This window comes from Dromiciops gliroides, chromosome 4, assembly GCF_019393635.1.
Source record: "Dromiciops gliroides isolate mDroGli1 chromosome 4, mDroGli1.pri, whole genome shotgun sequence".
Classification (NCBI taxonomy): domain Eukaryota; kingdom Metazoa; phylum Chordata; class Mammalia; order Microbiotheria; family Microbiotheriidae; genus Dromiciops; species Dromiciops gliroides.
This window is the reverse complement of record NC_057864.1, coordinates 186,228,333-186,244,256: the sequence shown is the minus strand read 5'-3', so window position 1 is coordinate 186,244,256 and position 15,924 is coordinate 186,228,333. Positions and strand designations below refer to the sequence as shown.

At 50.6% G+C, this 15,924-nt stretch overlaps 1 protein-coding gene across 6 annotated transcripts; it reads right to left on the bottom strand.

The window, feature by feature from the left end:
* Nucleotides 1–285: 285 nt before the first annotated feature.
* On the bottom strand, nt 286–13,241 carry NFE2L1 (nuclear factor, erythroid 2 like 1). Of its 6 annotated transcripts, none has more exons than XM_044001016.1 (5): nt 13,087–13,241; nt 10,355–11,340; nt 5,243–5,458; nt 4,262–4,423; nt 286–3,471 (listed from the first exon to the last, which is right to left on the bottom strand). In XM_044001016.1, exons 2-5 carry the CDS (start codon nt 10,862–10,864, stop codon nt 2,146–2,148), a joined length of 2,214 nt encoding a protein of 737 aa, XP_043856951.1. In that variant the 5' UTR covers nt 10,865–11,340; nt 13,087–13,241; the 3' UTR covers nt 286–2,145. The 6 variants fall into 6 exon arrangements, with proteins under 6 accessions (XP_043856951.1, XP_043856957.1, XP_043856955.1 ...); XM_044001022.1 differs by having other exon boundaries at nt 5,243–5,425; XM_044001020.1 differs by having other exon boundaries at nt 13,083–13,212.
* Nucleotides 13,242–15,924: the final 2,683 nt, after the last annotated feature.

The window sequence follows — 15,924 nt, the reverse complement described above, 5'->3', positions numbered from 1 at the left end:
CAGGGACCAGCTGACACAGCTGGGAAAAGAGACCCTCCTCCCCGAACACAGCTCACCTGCACAATACTTGAAAGGTTAAAAAAATATAGTTAAGATTTTTCTTTAAAAAATGAAAAACAAAACAAAACAAAAAACCATTCTCCTCCCCATTCTGCTTTCCCTAGTTATCAGTTCAGGTTTGGCTGCAGCCACACAAATGGCTGACTAGCTAAGGGCCCTTTACTGCAGTTCCACTGGAGGCTAGGGCCCTTGCTCCCCCAAAATTAAACTCAAAGGGGAAACAAATTGCACTTGAGTGAATCAGCCATTTTATTATAGTTTATTTTATTTTGTCATGTGCTCACAGCATCTCTCTTTCTCTCTCCTCTCTCCCTGGCAGGTCACAGAGATAAATTAAAAATAAAATCTAAGAAGAAAATAATTTAAGCATTTCCCAAGCTTACTCCTTTCTGTTCCTGCTGCTTATCGGGACCTCCTGATGGAGGGGGAAAAAAATATCAGTGCTTCCACACCATCCCCCACAGTCTCCCACCGGTTCAGAAGCTGAAAGTGCTTATGAGAACCCAGCCAGGGGTGGTAGTAGCTGCAAACTAAATTCAAGACAAAAACAAAAACACGGGTGCCTCGGGGGCACTGATGGGACCCTCAGCATCAGCCACACATGGATGTCTCCCCTTCCTGCCTTTCCCAGGTCCCATGTTGCCCTTGCTGAGCTAGAACTAGAAAAAGTTGTCCCTGCCCTGAAGTGGGATGGTGTCCTAGGCCCCCATCATACTCACTACACATTCCTCCAGAAAGAAATCCAAAAAAGACAAGACTGACCTCAGGCCAGAGGAGAAAAATCCCAAGTGTTCACACAGTCACACGGAGTCTTTATGGCAAAGAGAACATCTAGCAGCTTTGAATATTTGGGGCATCTCCCTTTTACTCAACACAAACACTCTAGACCCTATAAGTAAAAACAGGGCTCAAGCCCTAAAAAATCAAAGCGCAAGAAAGAAATTCTGAGAAATCCTAACAGAGGCCTAGTTTTTCAGTGACAAGCCCAGTTGTAGGGAGAGAAGGAGGGAAGAAGGGTGGGAGAAATGGGCTGCTCCCCAACTTTGTGCTGAATACTGATTGGAGACTGCCAGAGGCTTCTCCTTTCTCTCCCTAAGGTGACATCTGGGGGCCTCTCCTCTCCCCAAGGGTAAGAGGAAGGAGCCACCTCGAGGACCCAGGAGTTCCCCCAGGAACCTCTTAAACATCAAAGTGCTTCAGCCAGTGGGGAGTGGGGATGGGAGGAGTACAGCATTCACATGCAGGCTGCAGTGGGAATGGTGCAGTACTGGAGCTGGCTGGGGAGGAGTGAAGGGGTGGGGGGCAGTGAGTGCCACATGCTTGGTGGGTGGGGCAAATATGTGGCCTAATGGCTCTTTCCACCCTTTGCCCTGCTCACTCTTCCCTTTGACCCTAAAACCCTCCTAAGGTATTTAGCATAGGGTCTCAATAAACAAAAAAAGAATCAGGAGGTGAGGGAGTCTCTATGAGCACCCCTCCCAGAATGCTGATGTACATGGAATTTTAGAGAGCTAAGAGGGGCCCCCTCCCCCCACCCACTCTGTAAAGTGACAGTCACCCCGATCTGGGCTGAAGTGGGGTTTACTCACACAGAAGACCAAGACTCAGTCACAAAAACCCACAGCCTGGAATGCCAGCTTGGGCTCCCCCATGGTTTTCTTCCCGCTTTGATTTTTTTGGGTGTTTTTCCTTTATCCAAAAGTCAGACTCTTTCCTTTACCCCTTCTTTCACAAGGCTCTTCCTTTATCACCCACAACGGCACTCACCTTTCAGCTTCTTCCCACCCCCAGCAATGCCAGCTCCATCCCTGCCCTCCAAAAAAAATGGGTGTGGGTGGGTGGGCCTCTCTCTCTCTCTCTCCCCCCCCCAAGCCCCACTTGTGGAGATGGAGGAGGGGGAAGGGCCAGGGCGAGCAGAGCCAAACGGTGCAGGGCACGCCCATCTTCCTGTACACTGACCGGCAGTTGTCATGTCTGAGAAGATAGATTGGATAAGAGGCATCAAAGTTCCTCCAGCACTTCCAGGCACAGCCTTTCTCCAGTCCTTATCCGAGTGAGCTTTGTCCCCCTCCTCTCCAGGCAGGCTCACTTCCTCCTATCTTTCTGCTTCCTTTCCTGGCGCCTGGCCTGCTGGTCGGCCAGCGTGCGGGGTATTAAGATGACACTGCCGTCGCCAGCATACTGCAGGGCATACTGCGTGGGGGAGTAGGGCTGCCCATTTTCATCCCGCAGCCGCCCAAACACCTCCTGGTACAGACTCTGCACCTTCTGCTTCATCTGGCGCAGGGACTTGAGGAACTCCACTTTTTCCCTGAGCAGCTTGGACTTGTCGCGCTGCAGGTCCTCCACATCGCGCTCCAGGTTAAGGATGGTGTCCAGTTTCCGTTTGCGACAATTCTGAGCTGCCATCTTGTTTTTGCCTCGGCGCCTGATGTCGCGGATGAGACTCAACTGGGCCTCGCTCAGCTGGTACTTGGACAGCAGTTCGTTGAACTCCTCCACTGGCAGGTTAATGATTTTGTCATTCGTGAAGGGGATCTTCATGGCCCGGGCCCGGTGCTCGTCCCGGCTCATCTGCTTGTCCAAGAAATCGGCCTGCTTCTCTCTACTGCCCTTCTTGAGGGCCCCGGGGAGCTGGGAGTCTGAAGCATCCAGGGCACTAGGGGCCATGTTGTAGGTATGGTTGTGCCCCACGTGCTCCAGGAAGGGTAAGTAGGAGAGTTGGGACGGGTCCTGATAGCTCATGCGACAGAACTTGGTGTATTCGGGTTGGTAACCCACAGCCCCCTCGGTCTCTTCTAAATCCAGATTCTCAGAGTCAGAGCTGTAGCCCACAGCACCTTCCTCTGAAAAGGAGGAAGAGGCAGAAGACGAGGCAGAGGATGAGGCAGAAGAGCTGCCTTCTGAGCTGCTCAGAGAGGCAGGGCTATGGCTCGAGTCCAGGGAAAGTCCCGAGTCAGAGTCAAACTCCTCCTCGAGCTGAGAGGCCTGCACAGGGTTAAAACCTTCCTCAATGGCCAAGTCCATCAAGCTGATCTCATCCAACATGGCTTCATCCAACAGGCCACCCAAAGGGTCAGGCAGCTCAGGGCTGGCTGTCTCATTGGCTGTGCTGTTGAGCTGAGGAGGAAAAAAGATCCCTGTCAGGTTGGTGGAACCGAAGGTGGAGTTGAGGCTGGTAGAGTTATTGGGGGCCAACTGGAGCAGTGTGGATCCACCGGCCACAGGAAGGCTCTCAATCTCTGGGCTGAAGAGTGAGAAGTCCTGGGTGCAGCTCCCCAGGGACGCCTGATGCAGGCTGACATTCTGGTTGATGGGAGTGCTGGGAGCGAGGCTGTAATTGGTGCTCAGTGAGTCTCCAGTTGTGGCACTGTAGAGGATTTCATTTGTTGCTGTGTTCACTTCCATAGCCTAGGAGATGAGAAACACTGGTCAGTATGGCAAGCATCCACCTGGGCTGGGGTGGGGTAGGGGAGGCAGAGAGAATAATTTCAGTCCTCACGGGACACAAGGGGTCTAAAGCACCAAGCAGAAGGGCACTGCTAGAGTCACATTGAAAACAGGATTCAAGAATAGTAATCACTAACATTTACACATTGTTCCAAGGTTTACAAAGCATTTTACATATGTTAGCTCCTTTGGGTCTCACAACCACATAGTGAGGATAGTAAAATGGGTTTGAGGATAATATTTCCCAGGGTTGTAATGAGTATAAAATATTTGTAAAGCACTTTATAAATGCTGTTATTATCATCATCCTAATTTTAATGATAAGAGGTTAAGTGTCTGAGGCAAGATTTGAACTCAGGTCCTCACAATTCCCAATCTTGTGCCTAGCTGTGAACTCCACTGTTCTGTTCTATTAAGAAACAAAATGTTTCCTATGGTCCCTACCTTTAGTCAAAACTGACCAACTGAATCATGTTTTAAGCAGGGTTTCCTCTACTTGGGGGATGTAAGAGACCACAGGTCTTGATCTCCATCTTTCCCATACATCTATCTTAGTCAAGGGAGAAGTAGGTGGGTACTGCTGGGAGGCAAAGGAAGGCACTGGCTTTAACACTAAAAATCTGGGATCTGGGACAAAGAAAGAAGAGTACTCATATCCCCTCCCATTACACATTTAGCAGAGCATCTTCCCTCCACCACTCCCTGTTTAAGTGCCCTGGGGCTATTGCTCACAATGTTTATCTATCCCCACCTGCATTTCCATGATTGACATGAGGTCTTGCCACTGCTGTTCCAGATCAAATGGAGATTCTGTCTCCGTCAGAAGTGGGGACAGGAGATTGTTCTGAATAGCAGAGGACTCACTCTCACTAGGCACGGCTTCTGTTATACTGGAAACATCTGCAGCTGGAAACTAAGGACAAACATACAGACTCTCACTGGAAAAAAATAAGGGAAAGGAGGGGGAAAACCACCCTTTTGTTTCTGAGCCCAGTCCTCAGCTCTCTGCCCACAAAGCTGCCTAATTCTCATGTCCTGCCTCTCAATCCAGCCCCAACACCTACAGGGCACATGGGCGGGCATTAGCCAGTGCAGAGGATTCCCCCAATCCTGCTCACCTCAGACCCCTTCCCTTTGGGGAAGGTGGCTTCCAACAGCCTAAGGCCCTCCTCCAGGGACAGGGCTGTTTGGTCCTCCCCACCAGGCACCTATGGTAGAAAGTCTGAGTGAAGCAGGCCAGGGGGCTGAAGGGAGAGAAGTGATCATGCTGTGCCATAACTGGCTGTGGATCAGCACAGGGCTCTAGTCAGTCACTCTCTAGAAGAGGAAACCAGGGCCCGGGCCCCCAGGAGAAAGCCTCATTAAGTTTTGTTTTGTTTTTTTGCGGGGCAATTGGGGTAAGTGACTTGCCTATGGTCACACAGCTAGTAAGTGTTAAGTGTCTGAGGTCAAATTTGAACTCAGGTCCTCCTGAATCCAGGGAGGGTGCTCTATCCACTGCGCCACCTAGCTGCACCCTAGCCTCACTGAGTTTTGAAGCTAGAAGTCGGCTAGGCACCCTGCTCCTGCCTGGGGCAAGCGCTGAGATTCACCCTCACTTTTACTCCCCTATCCCACAAGACCTCCATCTTCCTTTACAATGAACCCCGAGTAGCCAATCCACTAATACATTCACCGTCATGTCTGGGGGACAAATGGGAAGAGGAAGACAACAAAACTAGTGAACTCTTACCTGTGCAGGGAAGCTTTCCCCTGTCTCTCCATCCACTAGCAGGTTTTGAGCCAGGGCCTCAGTCCCCTCGTCTGGCCAGCTGTCCCCACATTCCCCCCCATCTCTCAGCTCCTTGTCCACTTCACTTTCTTTCTGGCGATGGCTATAATCAAATATCTCTCTCCCGGCGCCCAGATCAATGTCCTGTCGCCAAAGGATGTCAATCAGATCAATGTCCTGAAAGATAGATCAGATCTCAGTTCCCAGATCCCCTAGGAGCCCTGCCCTACACCTTAGAAGCCAGATGTCTCCCTAATTCCTGGGAAACGGGAAGCTCCACCCTCACAAGACCTCACCACCAACCTCTAAGCACTAGGCATGTTCCTTCCCATCAGGACAGTTTTATTTATCCCTGACCCTGCAATCAGACCTACGGTCCCACCCAGGTCGCGCACAAATCCAGTCACTTGATAATCCTCCCTTGGTGGCTACAAGACTAAAAGAAACTCCTGGCCAGGTGTGCAGTCCTCACTACTGGGAGATCTCTATTTAGGGATGGACTTTCGGTGGCTTTAAGGCTCAGGAGGGCCTGATCTTAGCCAGGGCAGACAAGGGCGGAATTGTCATGCAGAATTGCTTCTTAGTGGAGGAGCTTGCATCAGCCAGTGGTGCCATTGTCATTTGCATAAATGGGTGGGTTGGGCCCCGAGAGGAAAATCCCTGCATTTCCAACCACCTGATGAAACAGAGCAGGCTGCCCCTTCCAGGAGCGCCCCCCCCCCCCACAACTTTCCTTCTGGCATACTTTCCCTAGCTGGCCACAAAGTGGGTGAGGCACAGACCCGGCGGCTCTGGAACCTGCTGTGGTCTCTCGACAACTCCCCCCAATCCCCACTCAAAGCAATAACGAGAAAATAGCTTCCATCCCAGGAGAGTCCTGGGGTGGAGTCAGGAGCTGTACCCCCTGCCTCCCACACACCCTCTCACAAAAGAAAACAGGTCCATTCCCTGTCCTGGAAAGACCATACTGCCTACAGTCACCACACCCCAGAATTTAACCCCCACCTAGCCTTTCCACTCAAGGGCACTGTCTCATCCCGGCCCTGTTCACTATCTTCCCAGAACAGTCCTGTGTCCATCAGACCCGACTCTCTTCCTTCTCCACCCAGGTGGCTCCCCCAGTCAGTCTCTGCAGATCCCTGGTAGAACAGGGCTAGCTTAACCTACATGCCATGAAGCTTCTCTTCTCTTCTCTCTCCACCCCCGAAACCCCCTTTCCTTTCCATCAGGTTTAAAAATACTTGCCTTCCCACTTTAACTCCCAGATACCCTGTAAACCCAAACTCTCAGACCCACCTTCTCCGAGGGGCCCAGGGGACCCTTTCCCCTGCATTCTCCACTCTTCCCCTCAAAACTTTCCTGTAACATCTCTCCCTGTTTCAGTTTGTTCACACACACCAACCTGAGCAGAGGCCCCGGACCAAAGATCAGAGAGGGGCTGGGCTGCCCTGCCCTCGGCCAGCAAAGAGTTAAGAGGCCGGCTCCCTCTGGAATGGCCCCCACCACTGTGCATGCTGCGGTCCAGGCGGGTCATGGTCTGTGAAGTGCACCCCAGGACAGCTAGATCAGGGGAACTGGACAAGGGGCTGCGCGGAGCTCTCCGCATTCAGCAGATACACTGGACTGGCAGGGCAGCCCCTTGCTTGCCGGGAGAGGCCTGAAATGGGTCCTGCCCCCCCTCCCCCCCAGTGCTGCTGCCTAGGCAGCCTAGCCCAGCTCCCCATCTCCATCCCTGAACAGCCCCCTCCCTCCTCAAGACCCCAGTTCTCCACTCAGGTACCTGGTAGCCCCCACCCTGAGCTCACCGCGGAGGCTGCAGTGAGCTGGGACTCCCACCCCATGCTCCGTGCTTGAGCTGCAGAGGAGAGAACTCTCTCCCAGACCTATCCTCCCCCAACATCCCACACCCTGCTCCTCCCTTTTTCCCCCTTTACGCCCCCCAAACTTGTTACCTAGGCTGCAGCAAGGAGCCAATCCCCTCCCCCCCACCCCGCAGGTCACTGCTGAGGCTGCGGAGAGAGCCAATCCCCTCCCCCAGGCCAGCCGCTGGGCTGCGCAAAGAGCCAATCCCCTCCCACTCTAGTTACCTAGGCTGCAATGGGAGCCAATCCCCTCCCCTCAATCTCTGCTGGAGATGCAGAGATCCAATCCCCTCCCAAAGCTGGTTACCTAGGCTGCAGGCTGGAGCCAATCTCTGTGCCAGGGCAGCTGAGGAAACTGCAGCACGGCCCCATCCCATCCCAGGGTCTCCTTGAGGAGATGCACCCAGGGGCTGGCGGCCCCACCCAGCCCCGCTAGTCAGCTGGGGTGGCGCAGTAAAGTCCTGGGGGAGGGAGATGCTGCTCCCCCTGCTGTCGCATCCCGCTTACCAAGTCCAGGCAGGGACATGCAGGCAGGGTCCCTGAGGACCATTCCCAGCTGCCAGAAGTGATCCTTTTCTGGGAATTTAAGTTCTTCACTCAAAGCGGGAGCAGCTTTTCTATTCCTCCTGGAGATCTGGATTCAATACGTATCCAAACCCCAGGGAACTTTGGGCCCAAGTACCAAGCTTGAGCTGGAACCCTATAGGCCTAGACCCACTGGGAAATAGGCGTCTGGCTACCCTAAAATAGGTCAGACCCAGTGGAAGGGAGTGGGAGCTGTCTGCACATGTGCAGTGATGTCACAGAGTTGGCAGGGCCTAGTCACATGCCAGAAGAGTATCAGCTGCCCCTATTACCAGCACTTAGGGAGACAGGTGCCCATTGGGATCCTAACCACAGCCCTATGACCTCAGCCTTAACCCTTCTTTCATTTGGATTCTTTGCACAACTTCTCCTAACATAGCCCAGTAAGGAAAGCCCCTGGCATTCACCAAAATAAGACCAAGTCAGACTCCCTGGACTGCTATCTGGAGGAGGAAAATCCAACTCCCTTCCCCCTCTTGCTCCCCTTGTGCCTAAGGTCAGCAGAAACAGCATGTCCCAGGCTACTCATGGCCAGGAAAGAACTGTAAACAGCTCCCCCCCCCCCACCCTCAGTCCCAGCCTCACCCCTTTGCTCTGGGCAGTCTGCCAAGCCTGAAGGGAATCCTATCCCTGACTAGGGCTTTGGCTATAGCTGGCTATTGCACAGGCCTAGCTGTTACAGAGAGCGGAGGCCCTGTAACCCTGGCGAAAATACCAGCTCGAGCAATGTCATCACATGATCCCGAGCTGAGTATTTTTATCTTTCCTCCTCTCATCCCTCAATTGCTGTGAAAATGTTAAAATCAACACACACACACACACACCCCTGTAGGAGACCTTTATGCTGGTGCCTTACTCTCAAAAGTGGTAAGCTCCTGAAAAAAATGTCAAGTATAGCCTTTCTGAGAAAAAAGAGCCAAGGACCTGGAAGGAAAGCCAGAGGCAGGGTCAAAATCAGTCATTATTTCAGCTTCTTGCACTAAACGCCAGGGAAAAGAGCTAAACCTGGGAGGCAGGTAGAACATGCCACCTCCCACCTGGCCTATTCAGGGGCTTCAAGAGGAGATGAGAATACCAAGGTTGGAGGTGAAAGCCAGGAGTCAGCCCAGCAGGTCCCCTCCCAGAGTCGTTTCCTCTATTCCACCCACCAGTCTCAGGAGAGGCTTGGGCAAAGGAACAGGAACACTTAGCCATTGCTCAGCCTTCTCCACTCCAGTTTCCAAGCAGCAAGCACAGTCATGCCCACCCTTTCGGGAAATTAGCTAGAGGGGAGGAGGAAAGAGGGGGAAGGGAGAAGACTGAGAGGTGTTTTACTGCAGGGTATTGTGCCATTGCTGGAGTTGGGGGCAGTGGGAGTCTGCTTCATGCTCAAGAGTATAAGACAGGCCTGGGCAAAGCAGAATGTGATGAAGAAAGGACAAACACAAAACAGCACCACTGACAACAAAAGAGACAAGGAAGGAAGGAATATACTGGAAGAGAAAGGGTAAGGTGAGAATCCAAGAGAAAAAAACAGTGTATAAAGGGAGGATGAAGGAGACTTCCTGGGCCTGTGCCCATATTAGCCCAGCCTCTATCTATAAGCAGGCCCAGTGAGGGCTGGTTGGATTTCCAGGTCGGCCATATTCTCTGTTCTCATATTCACTGCTCTAAGAACTAACAGCAGGGATGGAGTCCAGCACAAAGAAGCAAAGGTCTAACTTGGGGGGACTCGAGCCAATCTATTTGGCTTCCCTAAGATTCCCCCCATTTCCTCAACAAGCCCAACAGACAGTGATCTATCTTTTTCAGGCCCCTGGTTCAGGTGGCTAGCCAAAACCATATAGTCAAAAAAAATATGAAGTGCTATTTTTATAAAAAGGTGGTTGGGGGATAGGGGAGAGGCACACAACTGCACCATTTTCTACCCCAAACGATGTTCTTAACCACATAAGAAACAGCAATCTCCTGTACCAGTGCAAGACTTCTGCGGCAAAATGCAGTTTGCTGTTTGGCTCCCCCCCCCACCCCCCGCTTTTTTCTCTATTCCAGGTCTTTAGAGAAGTGAGAGAACGGCCCTCACCTGGCTGCCTGGAACCACCAAATCTGCTCACTGAATAAGCCTAAGAAAACAAACTGCTCTTGTCTCAGTAACTAAAAAAGAGCAGAAGAAACAAGAAAAAAAATGCCCCAGGACACGTGTATAATAGTGAAGAAGAAAGGGTCGGAAACCCCAGCTTCATTTCTTAGCAAAGACAGCAGAACACAGCATGGCTTCCTTTCCCCTTTGAGGAGTCCTCTTGACAAAAACATCACAGCATAAACCAGCACCTCCCATTACTGCTGGAGGTGGGACAACTGGCCACCAGAGTGCATCCAATGCAGCTTGTTGATCCTTTTACCTAGAGTCACAGAATTCCACCCTATTTCCTGCCCAAGGTGAACTCCAGAAGGCAAAGTCTTTCTTTGAAGTGGTCTCATTGTCAGAAGGGTTGGAACTATGCCCATAACCCAAGCAACAGAAAATCAACCAGCATTTACTAAGGTGTGCTATGTGCCACTGTTCTAAGAGCTGGGAATACAAATACAAGCAAACAGTTCCTCCCTGCCCCTCAGGCCCAAACCACCCACAAAAGGGGTTGCCTACCTCTTTGGTTAACTCTCCGCTGACTGAAGGAGCAACGGCCCCAAGATCTTCCAACTCTTCCCCGAATCCCTGCTCAGCTTCACTCTCCCGTACACCACTTTCCGAACCTGTCACATCCTGGAGGCCACTGGCATTCTCCAGAGCAAGGCCTGAACTGGATTGACTGCTAGACACTGAGCCCTCAGGATCTCGATGGACCAGCCAGGCATTCACCTCTGTGGTAGGCACCTGAAACCTGTCCAGGGCCCTCACCTGGTTGAGAAGACGCCGGGCTGTGAAGTAATAGTCCAGGTCTACACTCTTGGGGTGGATCCCATAGCCATCCAAGGTATTCCTCAGATTGTGGAACTGGGTCTGTGTGTAGGCAGAACTGGGCCCCAGGATGATCTCCCGGAGTGGAGGGAGTTGCGAGTTCAGGTAAGTATCCACGTCCACCCGAACTCCAATCAAACTTAGTAGAATGGTGAACTGGAGGAGTCCTTCTGTTAAATATTTCTTCAGAGAAAGCATTGCTGAAGGACCGGAATGTTTATTCTTTTCAGTTTTTAAATCTTCAGAATACAAATCAAGGCTCCAGTCAGTATGTCACACTCCTCAGTGCCAAAGGCTGATAGAACACAGGGTCAGAGCTCACCAACGCCCCTGAAGGAAAGCCCTATGAGTGAAGCCGTGTCCAGGTTCCAGACCACATTCACTTTCATTTCTCATCACCTCTTCTCTAAAAGTATAATTGTTTCTAACCCAGTCCCAACATCAAGTGCCTCATGTGATTTACTGACCCCACAATCCACATACAGTCACTTCACCTTCCCCTCCTCATTCACATTAGATGATTCCACTCGGCTGTTCTCAAGGACAGCTGATGGCTTTTTTCCTTCCTTTCCTCCCCTTGAGTTTTCTTTCTTTGGCTGAAGATGTAAGCCTTTTTGTCTTGGGTCAGAGTGTCGCTCTTCCTTGACACTTACCAGGGGGGTTTCCAGAAAAACCTAAAAACAGGAATTAGAAAGACAAACATAAGACACCATGCTTTACACACCAATGACCAGGGATAGAAAAATTCTCATGTCAGCAAATAATGGATCAAAAAGTGAACATTTTTTTTTTACAGGAGAAAAATTACTTGAGGACACACCCATTGAAAATATTGCTGTAAAAAACATACAGCTGTGTAGGAATAATATCGTTCTCTCAAAGTATATCTACTGAATTTAACCTCCCACTCTCAAAGAGACTGCTTTGGATACAGAAGACAGACAACACACAAAGCAACCAAAATACTTTGCATAAATATTGTCTGAATTCCCACACACACTACCCAGATTCTATTTTTGGTCTGAGGAGTCAGTTTCCCATGTCTCAGGAAAGAAAGACTTCTGAACTACCTAACTGTTAGCATGGCCTGGTGGATGGGGCACTGGACTTAAGAGTCAGGAAGATCCAGGTTGAAATTCTGCCTCAGTCACTAGTTATGTGACACTGGGCAAATCACTTAATCTCTCTGTGCCTCAGTTTCCTTATCTGTAAAAGGAGGGGAGTGGTCTCCAAAATCTTTTCCAATTTTTAAATCCACTGTCTTTGTCCCTTTCTGTCCCAGCTGGGCAAAATTCTTAAGGTGGGTCTGTTAACTTGGGTTTTAAAAAAATAAATGTTGGTTAATACTTTAATATAATTGGTTCCCTTTGTAGTCCTATGTAATTTATTTTATGTATTTAAAAATGATATTCTGAAAAGGGGTGCACTGGGTTCACCAGACTGCCAAAGTGATTCATGATGCAAAAAAAGATAAGGACCCCTGCAGTAGGAAGGTTATAAACCTGGAGAAGGATTTGTAGATATATGTAATATATACCACTCCACAGCAGAAAATATGTCTTGAGATAGTTTCCCCTCCCTATCATTATGAAAAAGGTAGCTGGAGATATGAAGTTGATATTGTGGGAGCTTAATTATTACCTGCATAGAACTTGTCCAGGCAGGTGTGGCTTTTTATATTCATGCTATGACCTTTGGGGTAAAAATTAGTATCCAGGGGAGTCAAGTTTCCATCCCAAGTTATCAAGAGTTGCAAATTCCTCATGCCTTCCACATTCTGAGCTAGGCTCTATCAATTTCATTAACCCTATAATCCACGGCATCCTGGCATAGATTTACCCAGATTATAGGGTTAACTGCTCTCCACCAAACCACTGCGGGGTGGGTGGGTGGTTCACAAACCTCTCACACAAAAGATTAATAAATCAGTCTGAGGAGAATCCCTGAAAATTTACGTCTGTACATATACATATATACACACATATGTAGACACATACATATTCACACATGTATATACACACAATCATATACACAGAGGTATACACACATATTTCCCCTTTAAGAACCTGTGGGGGCCCGAGCCCTGGCTTCCGCGGCTGCCCCCACCCCCACCCAGTCAGGCTTCCCAGGCCCAGCCCCAGCCTCAGGTACCCTGAGTCCTGATGCGGCCAAATCGCCATTCCCCTTCCCGAAGCCAGGGTCCGGCTGCTCTGGATTGGCGAGTGAGGAAACAAGTGCGGCCTTTCCTGGGGCCTGACCCCACAACCTCGACCCCACCCGGGCCGCCTAACCCCTCCCGGGTCGCCTCCCACGACTGGGCTCCGCCCCCTCACCTCGGGGCTTCGGGCCCCGCCAGCCCCGGGCCCAGCCTCGAGCCCAGCCCCGCCCGCCTGGGGAAGTAAGAGTCCAGTAATACCCACTGCTAGAGTCCGGCCGCCGCCGCCCCCAGAGCTCCGTAGGCCAGCGTTCCGGGCCTCGCCGCCGCCGGCCGGCCCTGCGCGCTCAGCCGCCGCCGCTTTCCCTCTCCGTCCCACCTCCACCTCACTGGAAGGCCCGCCCCCGCGGCAGCTCCAGCAATGACTCCACCAATCGACGTCCACCTCACAGCCCCCCGACACCCCTCCCCGGGTGTCAGCGCGATGGGCTGGAGCAGCGGACCAATGGCTGCATGCGCTCTCGCCCCGCCCCAACTGACGTGTGGCGCGGGCCAACCGGTGTGCGGCTCCTCCTCGTGGTGTGGCCCCACCAATGACTGAGGAAAGAGACCCAATTACCCCAAGCACAAACCCTCTCTCTCGGACTTGAGGGGGCCGCGGGGCTGGGCTGGGTTTAGAAACCTTCTGCTGAGGCCTCTACATAGTCTCAAAGCAGTGGGAAATTAAGTCCCTGCGCGTGGGCTGGGAAGGGGTGTCACAGCCGGGACTCGGCGTCCCCCTCCGAGGGACTTCACCGTGACTTGCAGAAGCCCAGGCGCCATGAGGGCGGGGTGGGGGGCGAGACCGAGGCGGAGCCGGAGGCACGTGTCTTGGGGCCCGTGATGCTGGCGCCACCATCTTGAGCCCGGGAAGTATAAACCTCTTCACCCCTCCACTACGACCTTCGATCCTAACGTCATTCCCTACATTTTCTCTAGGCACTGTGGTTGACGCCCTTTTGGTGTGACGTCACGAAACGAGGACCCTTCCCCCCCTTTGGCGACTGCCTCGGCTGACTGGTTGTCATGGCTACTACGGCAAAGGGGCGGGGGGAGGGAGGTCTCCAGTTCCAGCTCCAGCTCCGACACTAGGAAACATTGTAGAAGTTTCTTTTCCAGCCCTCCAGAAAAGGTGGCGACATCGCATTTTGGGGGGCACTGCCCCTACGTTCACGAATTCGTCGTATTACAAGAATTTAGAGCTAGAACTTTCCTCAGGGATAATGGTGTCCCCTTGCCTTGCCAGCCTCATCTCCCATCGATAACTCGCCTCCATTTGTTCTATGGTCCAGACACTGTTCTGCCCTGCAAAACACCTCATGACCTCTGCCCCTCTGCTCGAACTGGCGTCTTCTCTCCCACCTCTGAGCCTGTAGTGCAGCCTGATTCAAATGCCACCTCCTCCAGTCAGTCCAATAAGTGCACTATTACTTGCTAAGCTCTGGGGATAACAAAGAAAGACAAAAAACATTCCCGACTCTCAAGGAGACAGCGTGAAATGTATGCAGAATAAATGGAAGATAATCAATTTAAGGAGGATCCGAAAAGGCTGTTGAGATTTTAGCTGGGATTTGATTTAATTTCCATTTCAGTGAACATTCATTAAATGACTACTCTGTGCCATACTGGGCACAATGCTGGGAAAATGAAAAAGTCTTGTCTTCAGTGAACTTAAACTCTCCTGGATGGGTTGCAACATGTTCACAGATAAATATGATACAAGGTAATCTGAGGAGAGGATCAAGAGAATCTCTGGGAGAATAAGGGAATGTTTCTTGCATCTGAGCTTGAAGGAAGTTTTTATTGAGAAACAATAGAATGTAAGGGACTAATTGATTTTTCCCCCTAATCCCCAGGGCCTAGCAACATGCCTTGCAGGTAGCAAGCATTTAAGTGCTTGGTAAGTCTTTATTAAATTGGATGCAACTTGAATAAAGTTCATTCCAAGTGTGAGGGACAGACAACCTTTTCTCATAATCTTTGACTTCTTAACCCCCTCAAAAAGTCATTAAAGCTTAGGGGCTCATGTCTAAGGTCTCCCCAAAGGAGAGTACAATATAAATCAAGTATGGGCTTGATGTTTATTTCAATATGTAAATTTTACTTATAACTACTGTTAGAATCACTAGGGAGGCTGATACTTTTGTTTGTTTGGGTTTTTTGGGGTTTTTTTTTTGCTGGGCAATGAGGGTTAAGTGACTTGCCCAGGGTCACACAGCTAGTAAGTGTCAAGTGTCTGAGGTCGGATTTGAACTCAGGTACTTCTGAATCCAGGGCTGGTGCTTTATGCAATGCACCACCTAGCTGCCCCCTGGAGGCTGATACTTAAAACTTCATCAAAACATAGTTTGTAGGCCCTCTGAATAGATATTCTGCATTTCACCTTGACTACCATCCAAACAATTCCCAGCCTGTGTCTCTTGCAACTGGTTATTTACTTCAAAGAAGGAACTCTCCTTGCTAACAGTCAGTTCCACCAGATAGACCTAGGGCCTCTTGAACTCATCAGGTCACCTCATGGTCATGTTCATCATTAGAATGATGTTCATGGGGGCAGCTAGGTGGCGAAATGGATAGAACACCGGCCCTGGAGTCAGGAGGACCTGAGTTCAAATCTGGCCTCAGACACTTAACACTTACTAGCTGTGTGACCCTGGGCAAGTCACTTAACCCCAATTGCCTCACACACACAAAAAAACAAAAACAAAGAATGATGTTCAGTCATCTTCAGCTGAAATCCCAGTCCCAAAGCCCATTGGTATGGGTTACACAGCAAAAGAAACACAAATGGGAAAAGGTATCCATGGGCCCAGACACATACTCACCCAGTGGGGTCTAAAGAGAGATGCTCAAACCTTCTATCCATCTCTTCATGGGAAGACTAGTGATAGAACTACTTGCAAAAAGGAAGAGTTTAAGGAAGAAATCAAACCAAAAACTTTCTCTCCTCTATAATTGATTTGGTACCCTGCCCTACTGCCCTATAACCAAGTGGGAGGAGGACCAAAGGATGACCTTGCTACATCATACTATATCTAGCAGATCTGTTGCAGTGTCAAGTCTG